This window comes from Sinohyriopsis cumingii, chromosome 9 (assembly GCF_028554795.1).
Source record: "Sinohyriopsis cumingii isolate HCF-2022 chromosome 9, ASM2855479v2, whole genome shotgun sequence".
Lineage (NCBI taxonomy): Eukaryota > Metazoa > Mollusca > Bivalvia > Unionida > Unionidae > Sinohyriopsis > Sinohyriopsis cumingii.
The window spans coordinates 54,962,865-54,980,956 of record NC_142969.1 but is presented as its reverse complement, the minus strand read 5'-3'; the positions used below and the strand labels follow the sequence as shown (position 1 = coordinate 54,980,956).

At 36.7% G+C, this 18,092-nt stretch overlaps 1 protein-coding gene across 3 annotated transcripts in view; it reads left to right on the top strand.

Annotated features, from left to right (window-relative positions):
• LOC149791848 (TBC1 domain family member 5-like) overlaps positions 1-18,092 on the top strand; it is a 151,261-nt gene that overhangs the window by 26,178 nt on the left and 106,991 nt on the right. For all 3 annotated transcript variants that reach the window (XM_089970356.1, XM_089970357.1, XM_089970355.1), the window contains exons 3-6: positions 432-564; positions 6,561-6,669; positions 12,538-12,627; positions 16,739-16,813. In XM_089970356.1, the coding sequence (XP_089826482.1) occupies positions 432-564; positions 6,561-6,669; positions 12,538-12,627; positions 16,739-16,813 (407 nt within the window). The remainder of the gene's footprint in view (positions 1-431; positions 565-6,560; positions 6,670-12,537; positions 12,628-16,738; positions 16,814-18,092) is intronic.

Here is an 18,092-nt window from a genome sequence, read left to right as displayed (position 1 = left end):
CAACTTCTCCTGTATTGTTTAAGATATATGCTTCAAAATTTAGGATATGATTAAAGGTAGTCTGTACATGTGTGCGGCAAATTTATATTTTCTATCTATTCCCATGTAGGTGGACCTAGTGATGCATACAGTGCGGAAACTTGCATGTATATTATTGTATATAATACCTAGGGATTTAAGAAATTGTGTAATGTCATGTGACTTATGGTACACTTTTTAAGACAAAATTGAAACTTTGGGACATCAATGAGTATGATCTGTATGTGTGGTTTATATCTACCCTCTGTGGGTGGAACTTAGGGTAAGGGATTGGGCACAGAGGGAGGGACATTAATGATGACTTCAGCAAAAGAAATGGGATGTTGTTGCTTTGCTGCAGATTTCTGGCTTCATTATGTGTTTCTTTAAAATATCCTTGAAATTTTTTGCAGATGACGTTGAAGGATTGTTAAGCAACAACAATTTACTGAGGCGTGGGAGTGGAGAAAGCAGTGCCAGCGAGAGTTGGATGGAAGTTGATCCAGAGGTAGAGCCAACAATAACAAGTTTCTCTCATTCCTACAGGTAAAGAGCTTAATAGAATTTTTCAACTTTGTGACTCATGACCAAGTTTTAAAAAAATACTTTTTGATTGATTCTGTGCTGACAGCAGATAAGATTCTTGAAAGTGTTATCAAATGATCATTTTAAGATGGTTGTTTGAGTTTGAAGGGCATTTTCAAAACATTATTTCCTGTATTATGTTGAGGAGCAGGCAACTAAATGCCATTCAAAAGGAGGCAGCTGACAGATTTGGGCTGGCCTTGACAGATTTGGGACCCATAGCCTGTATATTATGAGTCTGACACTTTACCAACTGAGCAATGGATGTTTAAATTTTGCAAAACAAATATGTAGAGGTATAAGCTTTAAACACCAATCAATATCCACGTGCATCGTTCCAGAACAAAGTTTATAAATGAAGCTGTAAGTACCACACTATGAAGTAAGCATGTTGTTTGTAGGAAATAAAGGGATTGTTCTTTTGACTTTGATTTTATTTTAATATCTATCACTGTTGGCAGCATTTTTATCTTTTTAATAGCAGTAATACATTATCTGCTATTATTACATTGCAGTATCATTTCCAGGCACTAGTCCTCAGTCCAAGATTGTTCCCCTTTTCTTATTAGTAATTATATTGCAGGTCTAGAAAAATAAGCAACATGATCACGGTCTGAAAAGTTAGTCCACTTTCAAAAATAATTGGAATATCATTATTGTACATCATGTACAGCAGCAAATTTGCTGGGGCACTCAACGCTTCATCACTTAAGTCCTCTTTTAATAATTCTGCTGTCAATCATATACATTTCTTTGTTGTGTTTGTTCCCAGTCATCGCTTTGTTTTTATGTATCTACATATCTTTCATTTGATTATGAAGGTTTTGGGTACATTGCTGTCAATAGTTTCACTGGGTGGTACCACAAGTGACATTCACTGAGTGTATGTGACCAGGTACTGATTAGCAAGCACCAGGCACTGGGTATTGGGTGCCAGTCACTGGATATGGTGTGTGGTGCTGATCCTCCATTTTCAGTGTTAGGTCATCAGCCATGGTATGCTGGTCGCCGAGTTCTTGGCACCAACCACAAAGCAATGGATGCCACTGGTCATTTGACTGGGTACTGAGTTTTGACCTCTGGTGATCGGGATTGGATAAATAACCCTTCATTGTTGATGTTCCCAATCAATCTCTATAGAATGTGGGGACTACCACCACCAGGGGGGGTGAGTCAGCTATGTATCCGTTTCAGACCATGACACCCTGGATGACTCTTTTGTGGTTCCATCTATCAGTGGACTGAGAAAGCCCTTGCTCTTCCCCACTGCTCTTCCCCACTGCTCCAGTCTCATTTTCAAGGAAAGGAGGGGTGGACCATCACATGTCACTTTGAGTTCTGAGACAAAATCACAAATTTCTTTCTCAATAAAGGGAGGATCAGTGGGCTCATCCCATTGCTCCACCCCCAAAGCATAGGTTGACTATCTCTTGAACAAAGAATAATGATATCCTGCTGTGCTGCAGAGTGTCATGGGCCATTTCCAAGACATCAAGTTACGTCCTTGGAGCTCTTTGCAGAGCCCCTTCATAGGATGTTGCCTTTGAAATATCAAAAGTTTTGCTGACATGCAGCAAAATTCTCTTGAGGTGGAGTTATTTAAATGGCTTATTCCTACAGTGGCCTTGCAGGATTTGAGGGTTCAGCAGCCCCAGCCCCTGGCCACAGTATCAGGCCTGGCTAAACAGTGGAAAGGTCCAGAGTGTCCCACACCTAAATTATTTAAGCAGGAAAACTATGAGAACCAAGATCTTTCACAGCATAAGACTCCTTTCTTGCAAGGAGGTAGTCAGAAGGGTCATTGGGGGATGTCTGTAGAGCCCTACCCCTTTCCTAAGGAAGAGGCAATTGTTCCTAGAGATTCAGACACTATCCTACCAAGTCCTCGTCTTTCCAACATCCAAGTAGTTGCCAGATTAAGCTTTTTTTTCAGAGGCTTGGTGTCTGACCTCTTAAATGATGTTTGGGTCCTTTCCACAGCAAGCATGGGTTACCAGCTCACTTTTCTGGGATCTTCAGCCTCTTTCAAGGAACACCATTTGGTTTCACAAATCCAAGCTGGTATCTCTGTGAAAGTTGGTGTACACCTGCATTATTGAATCTTTCCCAATTGAACAATTTCTGTCTCGAAAAGCATTTCAAGATGGAAATAATATCTTCAGTCAGGAATGCCATTAGGCCTGTTGACTGTTTGGTCTCCATGGATCTCCATGATGATTTTATTTCACATTACCCACTCCACATGAAATTCCTGAGACAGGAGATCTTTAATTTTCTGACTCTTTCTTCTGGCCTTGCTTCCACATCCAGAGAATTCAAAAGAGATCAATGTAATATCAGTTTATTGAAGGTTCTTTTGAAGTTAACATTTAACAGTATTTGATGACTGTTTGATACACAACATCCTCAGATGTGCCTTTATGAGGGATCTGTCTCTCTGTTGGGACATGGTGACATGTCATAGCCTAATCTCCATTCAGGAGAAGCTCGATGTGATCCCTTAGTTTCCAAGTTTAAATACTGTCTGAGTTGCTGAAAAGTCAGGACAGACTTCTGACTGGAGTTGTGATCCATACTCCAGTGCCTCGTTTAGGGGCCCCAAGTGGCCGAGTGGTCTAAAGCGCTGTCCGTTATGGATCACTGCCATCTCACTTCTGCCTGTGTAGGTTCGAGTCTCGGATTCGGCCAGTGTGGGTATGTGAGAAAGCTTGCCAGTAGCTTCTCGAGGGTCGGTGGTTCTTTCTGGGGATTTCCCGGGTTCTTCCTCCACCATTAATACTGGCCACCATGTATAGCCTATTGTGTGCTGAAAAATGGCGTTAAACCCTACAACAACAACAACCAGTGCCTTGTTTCTTCACTCTGATGCCTCAAATCCCAGTTGGGGATCTTTACTAGATCCAATAGAATGGTCCTACAGGGCCAGAGATCTCGGGAAGAATCTTTCGTTCACACAAACAGCTTCAAAGGAGATCACCCTAAGAGTTAGCCATAGTCCTGTCAAGAGAAATATTCAGGCAGACAGTATGTTGAGATGGGTGTGAGAAGTCCTCATGGAATGATGTCGGCACCAGTTGAAGGCAGAGGCACTTTTTCATCTGTGGGTAAGACTATGGTAGAGTTGTTTGCAACAAGGTTGAATAGTCAGATCCCTCTATATGTTTCTTCAGCACCAGACAAGAGGACATGGAAAGTGGATGCCTCAAGTCAGAGGTGGGATTAACTGTACATATATGCGTCCATCCCTTACAGAATAATCCTTCAGGTTATTCACATAGTCAGAACTTAAATGTCATCGGTCATCTTGATAGTTCCTCTATGGTTCCTGTAGTTGTGGTTCATTGATGTCCATGAACTATTGGTTGACAATCCGAGGTAATTACTGCAAAGGAGGGATCCACTGTCGTAACACTGAAGGTCCTTATTGCAGAGCACTCCACAAATTCTCCACCTTCATACCTGGCTCATACAAAATGATCCATCTGCCAGAACCAGTCTTAAAGCATGGTTGCCTAATGCAGTGAACAGTTTAGAATTCATGCAGCTGACAAGGTTTATGACAACATTGAATACTTTTCTGTCGTTGGTGCAATAGGAAATGCATTGATCATGCATGTTCTCTTATAAGTGCTACTTAAGAATTTCTTCTTTTTTTTTTTGTTTATGGAAAATGATCACTCAGAGTTGACCATTAGGAGCTATAAAGCATCCCTCTTCAGTATTCTTAAAATTTCTCCGTAGGATCAGACCAGAAATTTAAGAATTTAAGGTACTTTGAGCTTATGAGACTAGTCTCTCACCTTTAATGCCAATGTGGAACCTTTAGTGCATTCATTGTCTGTTTCTTAAACTTCCTTTTGAATCTCTGATTTAAGCTTCCTTTGAGAACCTTACTCTTAAAACAGTCTTTTCTTACAAGCATTCTTAAAAGAGTCTTTTCTCACAAGCATTTGCAAGAGGAGTGAAATTCATTTTTTGTCAGTGAAATTAGGTCGTTTATGATTTAGTAGTAATGTAGCTATGATTTAGTCTCTTATTCTTTGCCAGACCACTCTGGTGGCCTCGTGGTTAGAGTGTCTGTCTCAGATACGTGAGGTCGTGGGTTCGAACCCCAGCCAAGTCATACCAAAGACTTATAAAAATGGTACTAACAGCTGCCTCACTAGGCGCTCAGCATTAAGAGGTTAGTGTTAGGACTAGTTGACCTGGTGTCAGGATAATATTAATGGGTGAGACATCATGCAACATGTCTGCAGCATGATGCCCCAGTACTAGTCATCACTATAAACTGCCACACTGCAGACATTGTAGCAATATGATTGAAAAATTGTTATAACTCCGTTAAAAATCCAAATCTCACACACACACACACACACACACACACACACCCACTTTCTAGCAAAGAATCAAGTTCCTTTTACAATCCCCAGTCTCAGCCATATCTTTGCTGGAGATGGTTAAAATCCTCTTCCGACTTTACACTTCTATGAGCTTTACATTTTCGTCTTTCTAAACCAAAAGAGAAAAGAAAGGGTTGCAGTAATCTTTTTATACCTCTAAAATGTTCCTATGATGTTTTTGGCAGCCACCTTGTTCAAGTGGATTGTGCAAACTATTAAAATAGCTTATCAATATCTCACTGTGAGTTGTGTGATCTCTCTTGCCTGAAAATCGGAAATGAGGTTAGGATGATTTTCTGCATATTGTACCTTCTTGATCATTCCTGTTTTGGATGATGCCATGAAAACTGCCTTATTGTGGTCTCACTCCAATTTCTTGTCACTTTACCTTCAAGATCGAGGGCATCTATACTTAGGGTCCAGTTGTATTGGTCCAACAAGTTGCAAGTCCATCCTCCATTCTGCTATAGAGCATCCTACTGACGGAGGGTAAGTTCACTTTCGTCAGGTTACTGTAGGTCATCAGCCCCACACCAGACTGGAAAATTCAGCAACACAATCATAGCAGGGCATGTAATACTGCTATTCAAATGCAATTTTGGGAAGGTGTAGGTGGGAAGTGAATCAAATTTGATCTTGTAATACTTGCCTGCAATTATTGCCTGTTTCCACCTCCCTCTCACAGGGCATACAAATTCAGCAATGCAATAATAGCAGGTAATTATTAATACTATTAAGATGTAGCTATTTTGGTGTAAAACTAATTTTAATTATAAAATACTTGCTTCCTATTATTATTTAATTCACTTCTCCCAACAATCTCCGTTCATTCTGGTCCATGTCAAAGAAGGATGATAACTCTGTTTGTCAGAAAGTGACTAAAGTAACAGATGGGCATCATATTGTTTTTTTATTCTTGACCTTGAGGAGAGAATAGTAGACTTTGTCTGCTAGAAAAGATAAAACACAATAATAGCAGCAAATATTACATAATTAAAATTTGTTGTTTCCCCCCACCAAACTACATATTTATGGTTCATTAATTATTTAGCTGGATTATGGATTATAGTGATCAAGATTTAATTTGTCAAATTTACATTCTATAAAAGCATAGTATGTGAGCACACATCACTTTTGGTTTTCATACATGATAAATTAAGAGATGAAATATAAATTGATAAAAATATATTTTTGCAAAGCACTTTGACGTTGCTTTAAACCTTTTTGTGATATATTGAAAAAACTGATTAGTTAAAAACTTAATATTGATCAGTACTGGTCACTTTAAATAGATTTTTAGAATCAAAGTAATTCTTTTTTGCTTAAATACAGGTAAAGATAAACTGATGTCTAATGCAAATTTTTTAAAGCCCAATCATGTCAAGTGGCGTTACCCAGCAGTGTTTGTTACATCTTGGTTTAGTTTGGAGTTTAGGTCACTTTTCAGCAACTGTGATGGGGCATGCATGTTGGATTAACATATTTCTGGTTCTCTCTTAGACCTTATACATATACTCCTGTTTGATCGCATTTGTTCTGTTACCATTTCTCTTGCAGCTTAGAATGGGAGAAACTGTTTACAAAGCCTAACTACATGCGACACTTAAGGAACTATGCCATGAAGGGAAACTTGAGAAGCAGTCGATTCCGTAGTATAGCCTGGAAGGTAAACCACATGTATTTTAAAATGCAGAAAAACCTACCTTGCAGACACTTCCTCACAGGGACCAAAAATAAATAAACCACTTTTCTTCAGGTTACCTTGATATTGTACAAGTATGTAAAGGAAGCTGTCTATAAAGGACAGAAGTGTATGATCATCAAACTGTACATAAGATGATTCCATAAGTAATGCTACTGCCTGCATAAACCATTTGAATCAGGTGTCAGCATTATTTAGGAAACATTTGTTATTTAGCAAATAAATTTTGACAGAACGATCAATACAATAAATATGGCTAGATCTGTTAACTTAAGTGTTATCATCACTTTTTTTTATACAAATTCTTTTAAAGCAAAGGTTAGATCAGAAAAAAAGCCTTTCTTCAAGTTTCTGTCACAGGGTAGACAAGTTTATGTGATGTGTATGTATGATCTCTTGAGTCTTTGTGGGCTGCTTTCAGTGTACATAGTCTTATTTTGCTAATTGACATTTTTTGTCCGATATTTTCAGAGTGTGGGGCAACACTTTTTCATTTGTTAAGTAATTTGCCTAAAAGGAAAAATTGTTAATATGATTTTTTACAGTTCTATGCATCAAAGAAATAATGACTGAAGTAGTTGTTTTAATGAATTTTACATTCCTTATTTTCATTGGTCATATTTTCATGGTAATATCTGTCAACTGTCTTCCATGCGAATGGATGCACAGTTACAAGAAACATTTAGTTTAAAGCCTGAAGAGCAGATTTCTTCAGTAGATGAATTTTTTTGAATCATAGAACATTTATAGTTCTGGTTTTAAGGTCAATAGGTGTAGTATCCCTTTCATTATAGTATAGGAAAAATATACTTTGAGCAGAGTACAATGTTAATACATGTCATGTGCTGTTGACTTGTAGATTTAAAATCATGTCATGTGCTGTTGACTTATGGATTTAAAATCATGTCATGTGCTGTTGACTTATAGATTTAAAATCATTTTGACCGCTCTGGTGGTCTAGTTTTTAGCACATCCGCCTTGGATGTGGGAGGTTGTGGGTTCGATCCCTGGCCGAGTCATACCAAAGACTTATAAAAAAGAGGTTAGTGTTAGGACTTGTTGGCATGGTGTCAGGATAATATGATTGGGTGGGACATCATGATAAATGTCTGTGGCATGATGCCTCAGTACTAGACATGACTGTAAACTGCCACACCGCAGCAGATTTTTTTTTAAAGCTACATTACATATCCAAATCACACACACACACACACACACACAAAAAATCATTTTGTATGCTGTTGACTTGTAGATTTAAAATCATTTCTTGTGCTATTGACTTGTAGATTTAAATTGATTTTGTGTGTTGTTGAATTGTAGATTTACAATCATTTCATGTGCTGTTGACTTGCAGATTTAAATCATTTTAATATCATTTGACATGCTATTGAGATGTAGAGTTAACATTATCATTGACTTGTATGTTTAAAATCATTGAGTCATTAAGTTTTAATGTTATTACCGTATATACTTGCGAATAAGCCAAATAATTTAGGAAAAATTAAAGGCCTGGAAGAAAGGGGGGCAGCTTATCTGCGGGCCAATGTATACACTTGAAAGTTTTAAATCTTTTTGTTGACAACTGTAGTGGCTGTTAATCTTGGGACACAAAACAGTCATTTTTTCCGTCTCCTAAGACATGGGCATGTAAAAAAAAAAAACTTTCGGTAACCCGACATTTATTAAAACGTTATAAAGTACTATGATTGATTTTGTTATTATTTTGCAAGTGCATATTTTCAGATTTCTCCAAGACGAAATTAAATAAAGGTAAATACAGACTTCATAATTCACAGACCGTTTGAGTTTCCATGGGAGACCAGGCTGAACTATAATGTACAGTACTTACACAGTGCAAAGCGTGCATAGCATCTCTTAAATCCTTTTTTATTCCTCATCTTGTTAGATGCAGATTCTGGTTTATTCATTGTTTCAACCAAATTGCATTCTTCCAAATAACATTTCGGCTGGTCCTTAATAGCCATTTTATTTACGTTGAATCATGCATTCTTGAGTTACTCATTTTCATGATATAAGCAATCCTACAAATTGAGGTAATATTTTTAAAAAGGTATGCATGTTTAATTGTACAAGGCACATAACCAGCATAATTTACATGTTCAGGAGGAGTGGTAATAATAAAGGCTAAAATTCTCATATAGATCAACGTCAATCACTTTTAGTTTTGTGTTTTGACTGAACAGACATCATAACTTTCCACACAATGGAAAGCGTGATGTTTCAGCTCTCCTATGTTGATAGTCGGCGAATTTGTCTTTCATTTTGCGACAGCAGTACAGGCCAGTTAATCAACAAAACTCTGAAACTGGCTTATATTAAGAGGGAATTTTGACCGGCAACTATACCAATGCATTGATGTGTAATTGCCTTTTATTCCATAATATTAGCATGATTACTGTAATTTTATAAAACAGGGTGTAAGGCATACCTATGAACTTTTCAAAAGCCAAGTAGGGAGACAGAATTTTAAAAGAAGAGATTGGGACCTAAAATCGGGAGGTTTTACATGGCATTTTTAAAGCCTTGTTTTCACTAAATATCAATTGATCTTCCTGGTCCAATATGTGTGAAATTCGCAAAAAGACTTGCCGTTTCTCCTTGTGATGCGCCATATTTTCCCCAATGCAACTATTTTGTGAAAATGACTGGCCCTCCGTCGTAATTTAAAGAAACCATGTTCTACACTATTGTGTGTAATGCAAGCACCAGCAATTGATTGGCAAATAAATGATTCCTAATTTTGTTGAACTAAAGGTACCAAAATAACTAGCATCATGGTACCTCACATGTGGCAACTATTTTCCCCTTTTTGTATATCTGACTTTATTCCCTTGTTATCAACTCATAAAGCATTTAGTATTGTTTATATAAAACATGTATTATGAATTAGTTTTTTGATGACACATTTGCTGTGTGGTATATATATTCATTCCCTCTTTTAATTTAACCATGGTAATTAACATTGGTATATACGGTATAAAATGACAGGTGTTCACTCTTGTAAGTTTCTTTTGTGGGAATGGCACTATAACATATGGAGTTACAGCATTCATAGAGATCACTCTTTGGATTGAAATTAATTGTGGATGATTTTTTTTGTTCAGGTTTATTTTTTATTTTTGTATTGTAGAATTTTTTTAAAAGTCATTAATTTACATGAATACTGTTTAAACTTAACATTCTATTTAGGGAAGAAGCAAATTCTTTTTAGTAAAGTAATTATTTTGTCACATCATTGATTCACAGGTGATACAACAGAACATGTAGGACTTTTCTTGTTTAGAAGAAATAAAAATCGAAGACATAACATAATAATTGGGAGTTTTTTTGTAAAAACTGGAAAATATTGTAACGTGCTCCACCCTGGGGTTAATTTCCCAGCGCAAGCTCCCTTATATTTAGAGAATTTCTTCCTGTTTCGATGGTTCGGTAATCCTTAAACTGAGACTTTGAATTGGTTGCAATAGTATAATGTACTGGTAGTACATAGTACATCGTCTGATAACAGACGAAATCTCTGTAGAAATATTGGCTTCTTATACTAGCTACTTATCCGTGAGGAGATTATTTATCTAAGTATATAAACAACATAAAATCTGAATGAGAAAAATAGAGGATTTATTTTAGTCTTGACATGTCAATAAACACTTCAATATAATAGAATTCACATATTCTCTTCCTAGTCAATAAATAAATTAGTATAACAGAACGTTCATATTCTTATAACCAGCAGTCTCAACAGTTAGTATTAAATAATAATATTGATCAAATATAATTTAGTATAATACTTTAATAATGTTTATAGCGGTAACATTAAAATCCCAATACAAACGGATTCAAATAAATAGAATTAACAGGCAAAATGGGTGACCATTTCTTTTACGATAAAAATATAAAGTCATACAAATGTACTTAAATAGCGTTATGGAGGCCCTATATCCCTACATAAGAGTACTCAACACTTTATCTTTGGCTTTGATTTTCCTTAGTACATAAATTTACTATTAATTTTTAAGTTGCATAAATGAATGTATATTTTCTAATATGATTATTTCTACTTAATTTCTACTAGGAGAATGATAACATTCCCTATCACTTTTGGAAGCCGATTATATATTGCAGTTGCATATGAACCCAATGCCGGTTGAAGGGAAACTGACTGGTTTGCGCGACACCCATATTTATAACCTTCTGTTGCACTACACAGTGTAACGCTTCGCCAGAATAGTACATATTGTTAACAAGTATTTAAGACTCAATAAATGCTAAATATCGTTAAATTATTGAGATACAAAACAAACATTAAATGCTAATTATATTATTACAGTCTTAATCACAAACATATGGTCAAACACTAAAATCCTTGTGTCACACGTGTAAACAGTAAACATTGGCCTCCAAACAAGTTGGTGGTGTGGGAAAATTAGAACATGTACCATCCTAATGCGTTATCCTCACAGGTGAAGGTAAGTGCATTATTTTCTTGTTGAGCATAACTTATTCTACGTAAAAACTAGTTATATCAACAGTTTATTGCTGTTCAATAATGACTGCATATACCGCGTAGTGGAAGTCTGAGGTGCCTCCAATACGTAAATTGCCTCCAAAACAAAGATGGCGGACATTGTGAAATACATTGAACGTTGTACATAATATGAATGATACAGAACATTTGTTTGGTAATACATCGAACTTAACATAGTCTCAGAATATCCAGTTGTATATGAAACTAGTATATGTGTGATTTACAGCATTGAAACAATGTAAACAATGATATGACACATTGGAGGTGCCTCCAGTACATAAAGTGCCTCCAAAACAAAGATGGCGGACATTGTGAAATACATTGAATGTTGTACATAATATCAATCATACAGAACATTTGTTTTGTAATACATCGAACTTAACATAGTCTCAGAATATCCATCTGCATATGAAACTAGTATATTTGTATTCATGTAAAATTCATAACAATATATAATCGGGAGGTAAGCATGGAGCGACCCCAAAAATCGGGAGTTTTTTCTCTCCTCTTGGCGTGAAAGTTGTCAGGTACGGTGTAAGGTCGCTTACATCAAAGCAAACTACAACTCAGCTTTTGCAGTATTAGCATAATTTTCGAAGCATTATTTCTGAAACTTCATTATTGTATTTTGGAAATATTAAAGTTTAGCGCAATGATGCCCATGATTTGACTCCATGGGATATGCTTAATTTAGCGCACAATCCAACCTATAATGTGCATGCAGTGGCACCATTATGTAAATACGTACAGTAGCCTAATTGCAAGCATTGAATCGTACCATATTGTTGTTCAATGTGTTGTCATACTGTGATTACATTTTAATGACTTAGGTATTTACAATTTCAAAGCAAAGTAAAAATATAATTACCGGTGCACTGATATAAAATGGCCAATGTAAAAATGCATAAACAAAAAATAATCGAGTTAAAAGGGAGAGGTAGTGTTACAGCAACTCGTGTTTGCTACATTTTTGTCATCGTTCAATCAGATTGTACACAAATATAAATTATGCAGAAACAATAAGAAAACAGAAAATTAAATAAATTACTTAAGTGTACATGTAATTTTTATTAAATTTAAGTTTGTCTAAATAAACGCATTTAGAACTTACCTTGTGCATCTTGAGATGTCTCGAAGTTGTGGGTTGGCTTATATGCGGGTCATGCACTTTTTAGTGTTTATACCTGTTCATTGAGTGAGTCGGCTTATATGTGAGTATATACGGTATACTTGTGTCCTCAGAATTCATTGATGTCCTTGACCTGTAATATATCCATCTGTTACAGCTGTTCTTAGAAGTTTTACCAGATAATATGTCTCAGTGGCAGAGCAGTACTTCAAACTATCGGCAGAAGTACACAGACTTGAAGAACAAGGTAATACGGAGTGTACAGAATTCTCATGACTGTTGTTTGGTGAACATTTCAATGTGTAGAAGGTAGGCATAAGAGAGAAAATGTACCCTTAGGAAGAGAAACTAGGACAAATTTGCCAAGGCAGTCACAAGAGCAGACTGATATTACATTATTTTGTGTGTGCATAACATACGATCAATAACAGCATTCTTTATAATACCGATTTCACACATATTTTATGATTGTGATTTGTGAACAAATGCAGATAGTTTAAAAAAAATGAACTTTAAACACATCTACCGATGGGTAAGTGATGAAGGGGCAAAGAATTAGCAGTATCCTGCTAGTGGGAGTCTAGACAATTTACTACAGGAGCAGTAAATTTCATGATCTGGTAGTACTCTTTGCATCTGTCAATTTTGTAGCCTTCCCCACTCAGTAATGCCTTGAATTTAAGTGGATTTTATAGGTATATATGTTGTAAATGGATGCTGTTTTGAATCAAAGAAGTTACAACTCTGAGAACAGTTAAAATGAATTGTGAAAGAATACACCCTATGGGACTTGTACATTAGTGTTTATTTCCAAACCACATCTAAATACCCGACATTCAAAATATAACAAACAAGTTGGCATGTGTTTTAATGTAATGCTGTAAGCTATCAACCAGGTGAACTGTACTTTAGGTTGGTGCTTACAAAATTATACAGAGTAGACACAAAAATATTTGTAGGTAAGGAAACGTTTAAAAAACTTGTCCATATTGTTCCCTACAATTTTATTACTTTCTTTATAGAGTTGTCACTTTTCTGCCACCCAAAGTTCCATGAAGCACTGTGTCCATCAGGGAACAGTACTGTGATGTATTTTATATAACTTTCATAATATTAACAACAGATTTGTTAAAATTTGCATTTTTTTATTCCCCCTGAAATGATTGCTTTCTTTTCAGTTTATGCAGTCTTTAAATCCTCTTGTTGTCTCTTTCGAAAGCATTTTTTGAAAAGATCTACCAGAATTAATGTACAGTCTGACCTGTTTTAAGCAGACACCTTTAGGAAGTAAGAAAGTGTCTGCTTAATATATGTTCATTTTTTGTATGCATACCATAATAGTTGGAACATTTCAGGTTTTGTTGTCCATCCATCTAACCATCTGTTCACTATTTTGTTTCAACACAGTAACTTGTTCTCCATTATCTACCATTACCAGACTTTGTGAGTAGCTTGCATTTGGAGCAAGGAATAAATCTGTCATTTTTAGGCTCAAATGGTCAGTGTTCAGGTTGACAGGAACTGAAAGAAGGAAAACACACAAGCTTGAATTGTATGCCAGATACCTTGACCAAACATTATAAATAAATTGCATTTGAGAAAGTATTGATTTTTGGGGTCAAAAGGTCAGTTTCCAAGGTCAGAGTCACATTGACTCAAAGAATAAAAAAAGGTTTCTATATGATAGCTAGAATTTTTTTTAAACTTTGACAAAACTACCTTTTCTCCAGTTGACCTTCTGGACATGTTTGCAAATTTCTTCCGTGACAAAGTACAAACCATTAAAGATAAGCTTGACACCACAATTTCAATTGACTCGTCGTCCCCAAACAGTTGGGATACAGAATTTGAGCGGCAACCATTAACAGCATTTGAACCTGTCTCTATGGATTTTGTACATACAATCCTGATGAAGAGTGCAACAAAGTCTTGTGAACTTGATCCAATTCCAACATCACAGTTTCTTGAGTGCTTAGATCCAGTATTGCCTTCACTAACTGATGTTATTAATACCTCTCTCTCATCCGGGGAATTCCCATCATTTTTCAAAACTGCCATTGTAAAGCCTCTGCTGAAGAAACCAACACTAGACCATAACGATTTAAAGAACTACCACCCAGTTTCTAATCTCCCATTCATATAAAAAATCTTAGAAAAAGTTGTTCTATCCCAGCTTGTATCTCATCTAAATTCAAACAGTCTTTTTAGCAATGTATAATCTGCATATCGCCCTTACCACAGTACTGAAACTACTCTTCTAAAAGTAGTTAATGACATTCTCTCTGCGTTGGATAGCGGAAAGATTACAGTCCTCACCCTCCTTGATTTGTCTGCAGCATTTGACACAATAGACCATGATATATTACTTCACCATCTCCAGCATGTATTTGGCATTCATGATACAGCCTTACTGTGGTTCAAGTCCTACTTGGTCAACAGGACACAACTTGTATCTGCAAATGGAATACACTCCAGCCCAGTTGATCTATGTTGTGGTGTTCCACAGGGGTCTGTTCTTGGACCTGTTCTCTTATTCTGTACACTCAGTCGCTCTCAAGTGTCATAGATCATCATCCAGTGTCTCACCAATTGTACGATGATGACACCCAAATATACAAATCTAGCCACCTAACTGAAGTTGATGCTACCATCCAAGGTTTCGAGAGGTGCATTTCTGATGTGAAATCATGGATGACATGTAACAAGCTGCAGATGAATGATGATAAAACTGAGGCCATTCTGATCACAACACAAAGACTTTCTCATTCACATCCTTTACCTCAGACAATAAATATCAGCAAAGCCAACATTAAATTCACACAATCAATACGAAACCTAGGTGTTACTCTGGACAGTACTCTCACATTGCACCAACATGTCATGAACATATGCAAGGCTGCATATCTTGAGCTGAGATGGATCAGCTCAGTTCGCAGATATCTTTCAGTTGATACCACTAAAACACTTGTGTGTTCATTAGTCCTTTCAAGACTGGACTATTGTAACTCAGTTCTGTCTGGTTCATCTCAATATCTGCTCCAGAAACTTCAAAAAGTTCAAAACACAGCTGCTCAGATCATACTTAGAGTACCATGATCAGAGCATACCTCCCCGCTGCTCTGTACCCTACAATGGCTATCCATTCGATCCAGAATCCAACACAAAATTTGTTCTCTGTGCTACGTTTCACTGTCGGACTCTAGTCCAACATACCTATCCGATCTCCCCCATGTGTACACACCAGCAAGATACTTACGATCCTCTTCTGACAATCGTATACTCATTATTCCCACTATGAAAACAAAGTCATATGGGCAGCATTCATTTGCATACCAAGGCGCAGCAACGTGGAATGAATTGCCCACTGAACTTAGACACAAAGACACAGTGATCACATTCAAGAGGGCTCTCAAAACTCACTTATTTCGACTGCAAGAACAGACTTAAAGATCTAAAAACAGCCGACGAAAAGAAGTAGCTTGCTCAAAAGTTGCAGATGAGTATTTGAAAAACAAAGGGTGGGGGTAGATATTGCAGACCAAAACTGAATGCAATACGTATCTTGCCATAAGGAAAAAGAAATGGTGGAAATACCTTTTTTGGTTTCTCATTGATACAGCGATATGTAATGCTCTGATCTGTATGAAAGAATCACCAGATCCCCAGATCAAAACCAAGTCCGGAAAAGGAAAAAAAAAGTACACAGCTTGAATTCAGAATGAACTTGGTCAAACAGGTGGTTGCTGGCTTTCAGGGAAGTAGCAGAAGAAAAGCTCTGTCCAATTGTTAATACGGAAGGGTTAAGGCACTGGCCAGAATGGTTCCCAAAATGTGGGAGAAGCAAGATGTGCATTAGGGAAGGGAGGAGACATGAAGTTTTCATAGGATGCAAACAATGCAAACATTTATATGTGGATAATGACTGTGTTAAGAGGTACCGCTCAACTTTTTAATTAGAGTGTGGATTTCATTCATGTTTTTATATGTACATATGTAAACATTAGATTTATTTTGTGTGATTCAAAACAGTTTACATGACTGGGATTTCTTGTATGATGGGATGTAGGAGTACATAAAGTGGAAATATATGAATAACAGACACTATACAAGGTAAGCTATTTTTTATTTCACTGAAATCCAGCAAAAATAAATGAAATAATGAATATAAATGTAACCACGTTTTCATTGTCAGTTTCTGTAGTCAGCCATGATGATGCTCTAGTGTTCAGCCTAGCAACCAGCCTCAGTAGTCTCAGTAACTGATATGATAACACTCAGCAGTAGTGAAACTGCACAACAGCTGTAGTAGCTGAAGGGTTAAAATAGATTTGGTAGTATTTGTGCTTTTTTATTTACAGCTGATTGTAAACCCAAGAAAAGAAGTTGATGCAGTAGATTTGTCTGTAAACAACCCCCTCTCTCAGGAAGAGGAGGTAAGTTGTTTTATTTATAATTAGTGTTCTTACATAACCAGACCAGTTTTAGCTATGATTTTTGCTGTACTGATCATAGACCAGAAGAGCTTATAGTTTGTTGTTGATTGTTCATTTTCCATCATCCAACTGTCTGTCAGTATGAGTTTGTTAGCTAATCCTCCTCAACTTAAATTATGTTGCCTTGCCATCACATTGGCCATCTTGAAAATATTGTTATTGCTTCTTCTCCTCAATGGACAGTCATATCAAAATGGGATTTCAATAAAAGACTTCTTAAGATGTCTAGTTGGTCCTAAATGATACTGGTACCAATATGATGTCCATTATGGCTGGCATGGCAGCAAGCTTGAAAATCTTGTTATTGCTTTTCCTGAATTGGTGTTCATATTACCACAGGGTTTTCACTAAAAGTCTTCTTATGATATCTGGTTGGTCCTAAACGAAAATGGTGACAATCTGATGTCCAACATGGCTGCCACCTTGGCCATATTGAATATCTTATCACAAGTTATATTACCATGGCGTTTCAGCAGAAGCCTTATGATGTCTAGTTGGAATAAAGTGGTTCTGATCTTATGTCTAATATGGCCTGCACAGCAACTGTCTTGTAAATCATGCTAGTGGAATGAAAGTGGTTCTGATCTTATGTCTAATATGGCCTGCACAGCAACTGTCTTGTAAATCATGCTAGTGGAATGAAAGTGGTTCTGATCTTATGTCTAATATGGCCTGCACAGCAACTGTCTTGTAAATCATGCTAGTGGAATGAAAGTGGTTCTGATCTTTTGTCTAATATGGCCTGCACAGCAACTGTCTTGTAAATCATGCTAGTGGAATGAAAGTGGTTCTGATCTTATGTCTAATATGGCCTGCACAGCAACTGTCTTGTAAATGATGCTAGTGGAATGAAAGTGGTTCTGATCTTATGTCTAATATGGCCTGCACAGCAACTGTCTTGTAAATCATGCTAGTGGAATGAAAGTGGTTCTGATCTTTTGTCTAATATGGCCTGCACGGCAACCGTCTTGTAAATCATGCTAGTGGAATGAAAGTGGTTCTGATCTTTTGTCTAATATGGCCTGCACAGCAACTGTCTTGTAAATGATGCTAGTGAAATGAAAGTGGTTCTGATCTTATGTCTAATATGGCCTGTACAGCAACCGTCTTGTGAATCATGCTGGTGGAATGAAAGTGGTTCTGATCTTTTGTCTAATATGGCCTGCACAGCAACTGTCTTGTAAATCATGCTGGTGGAATGAAAGTGGTTCTGATCTTT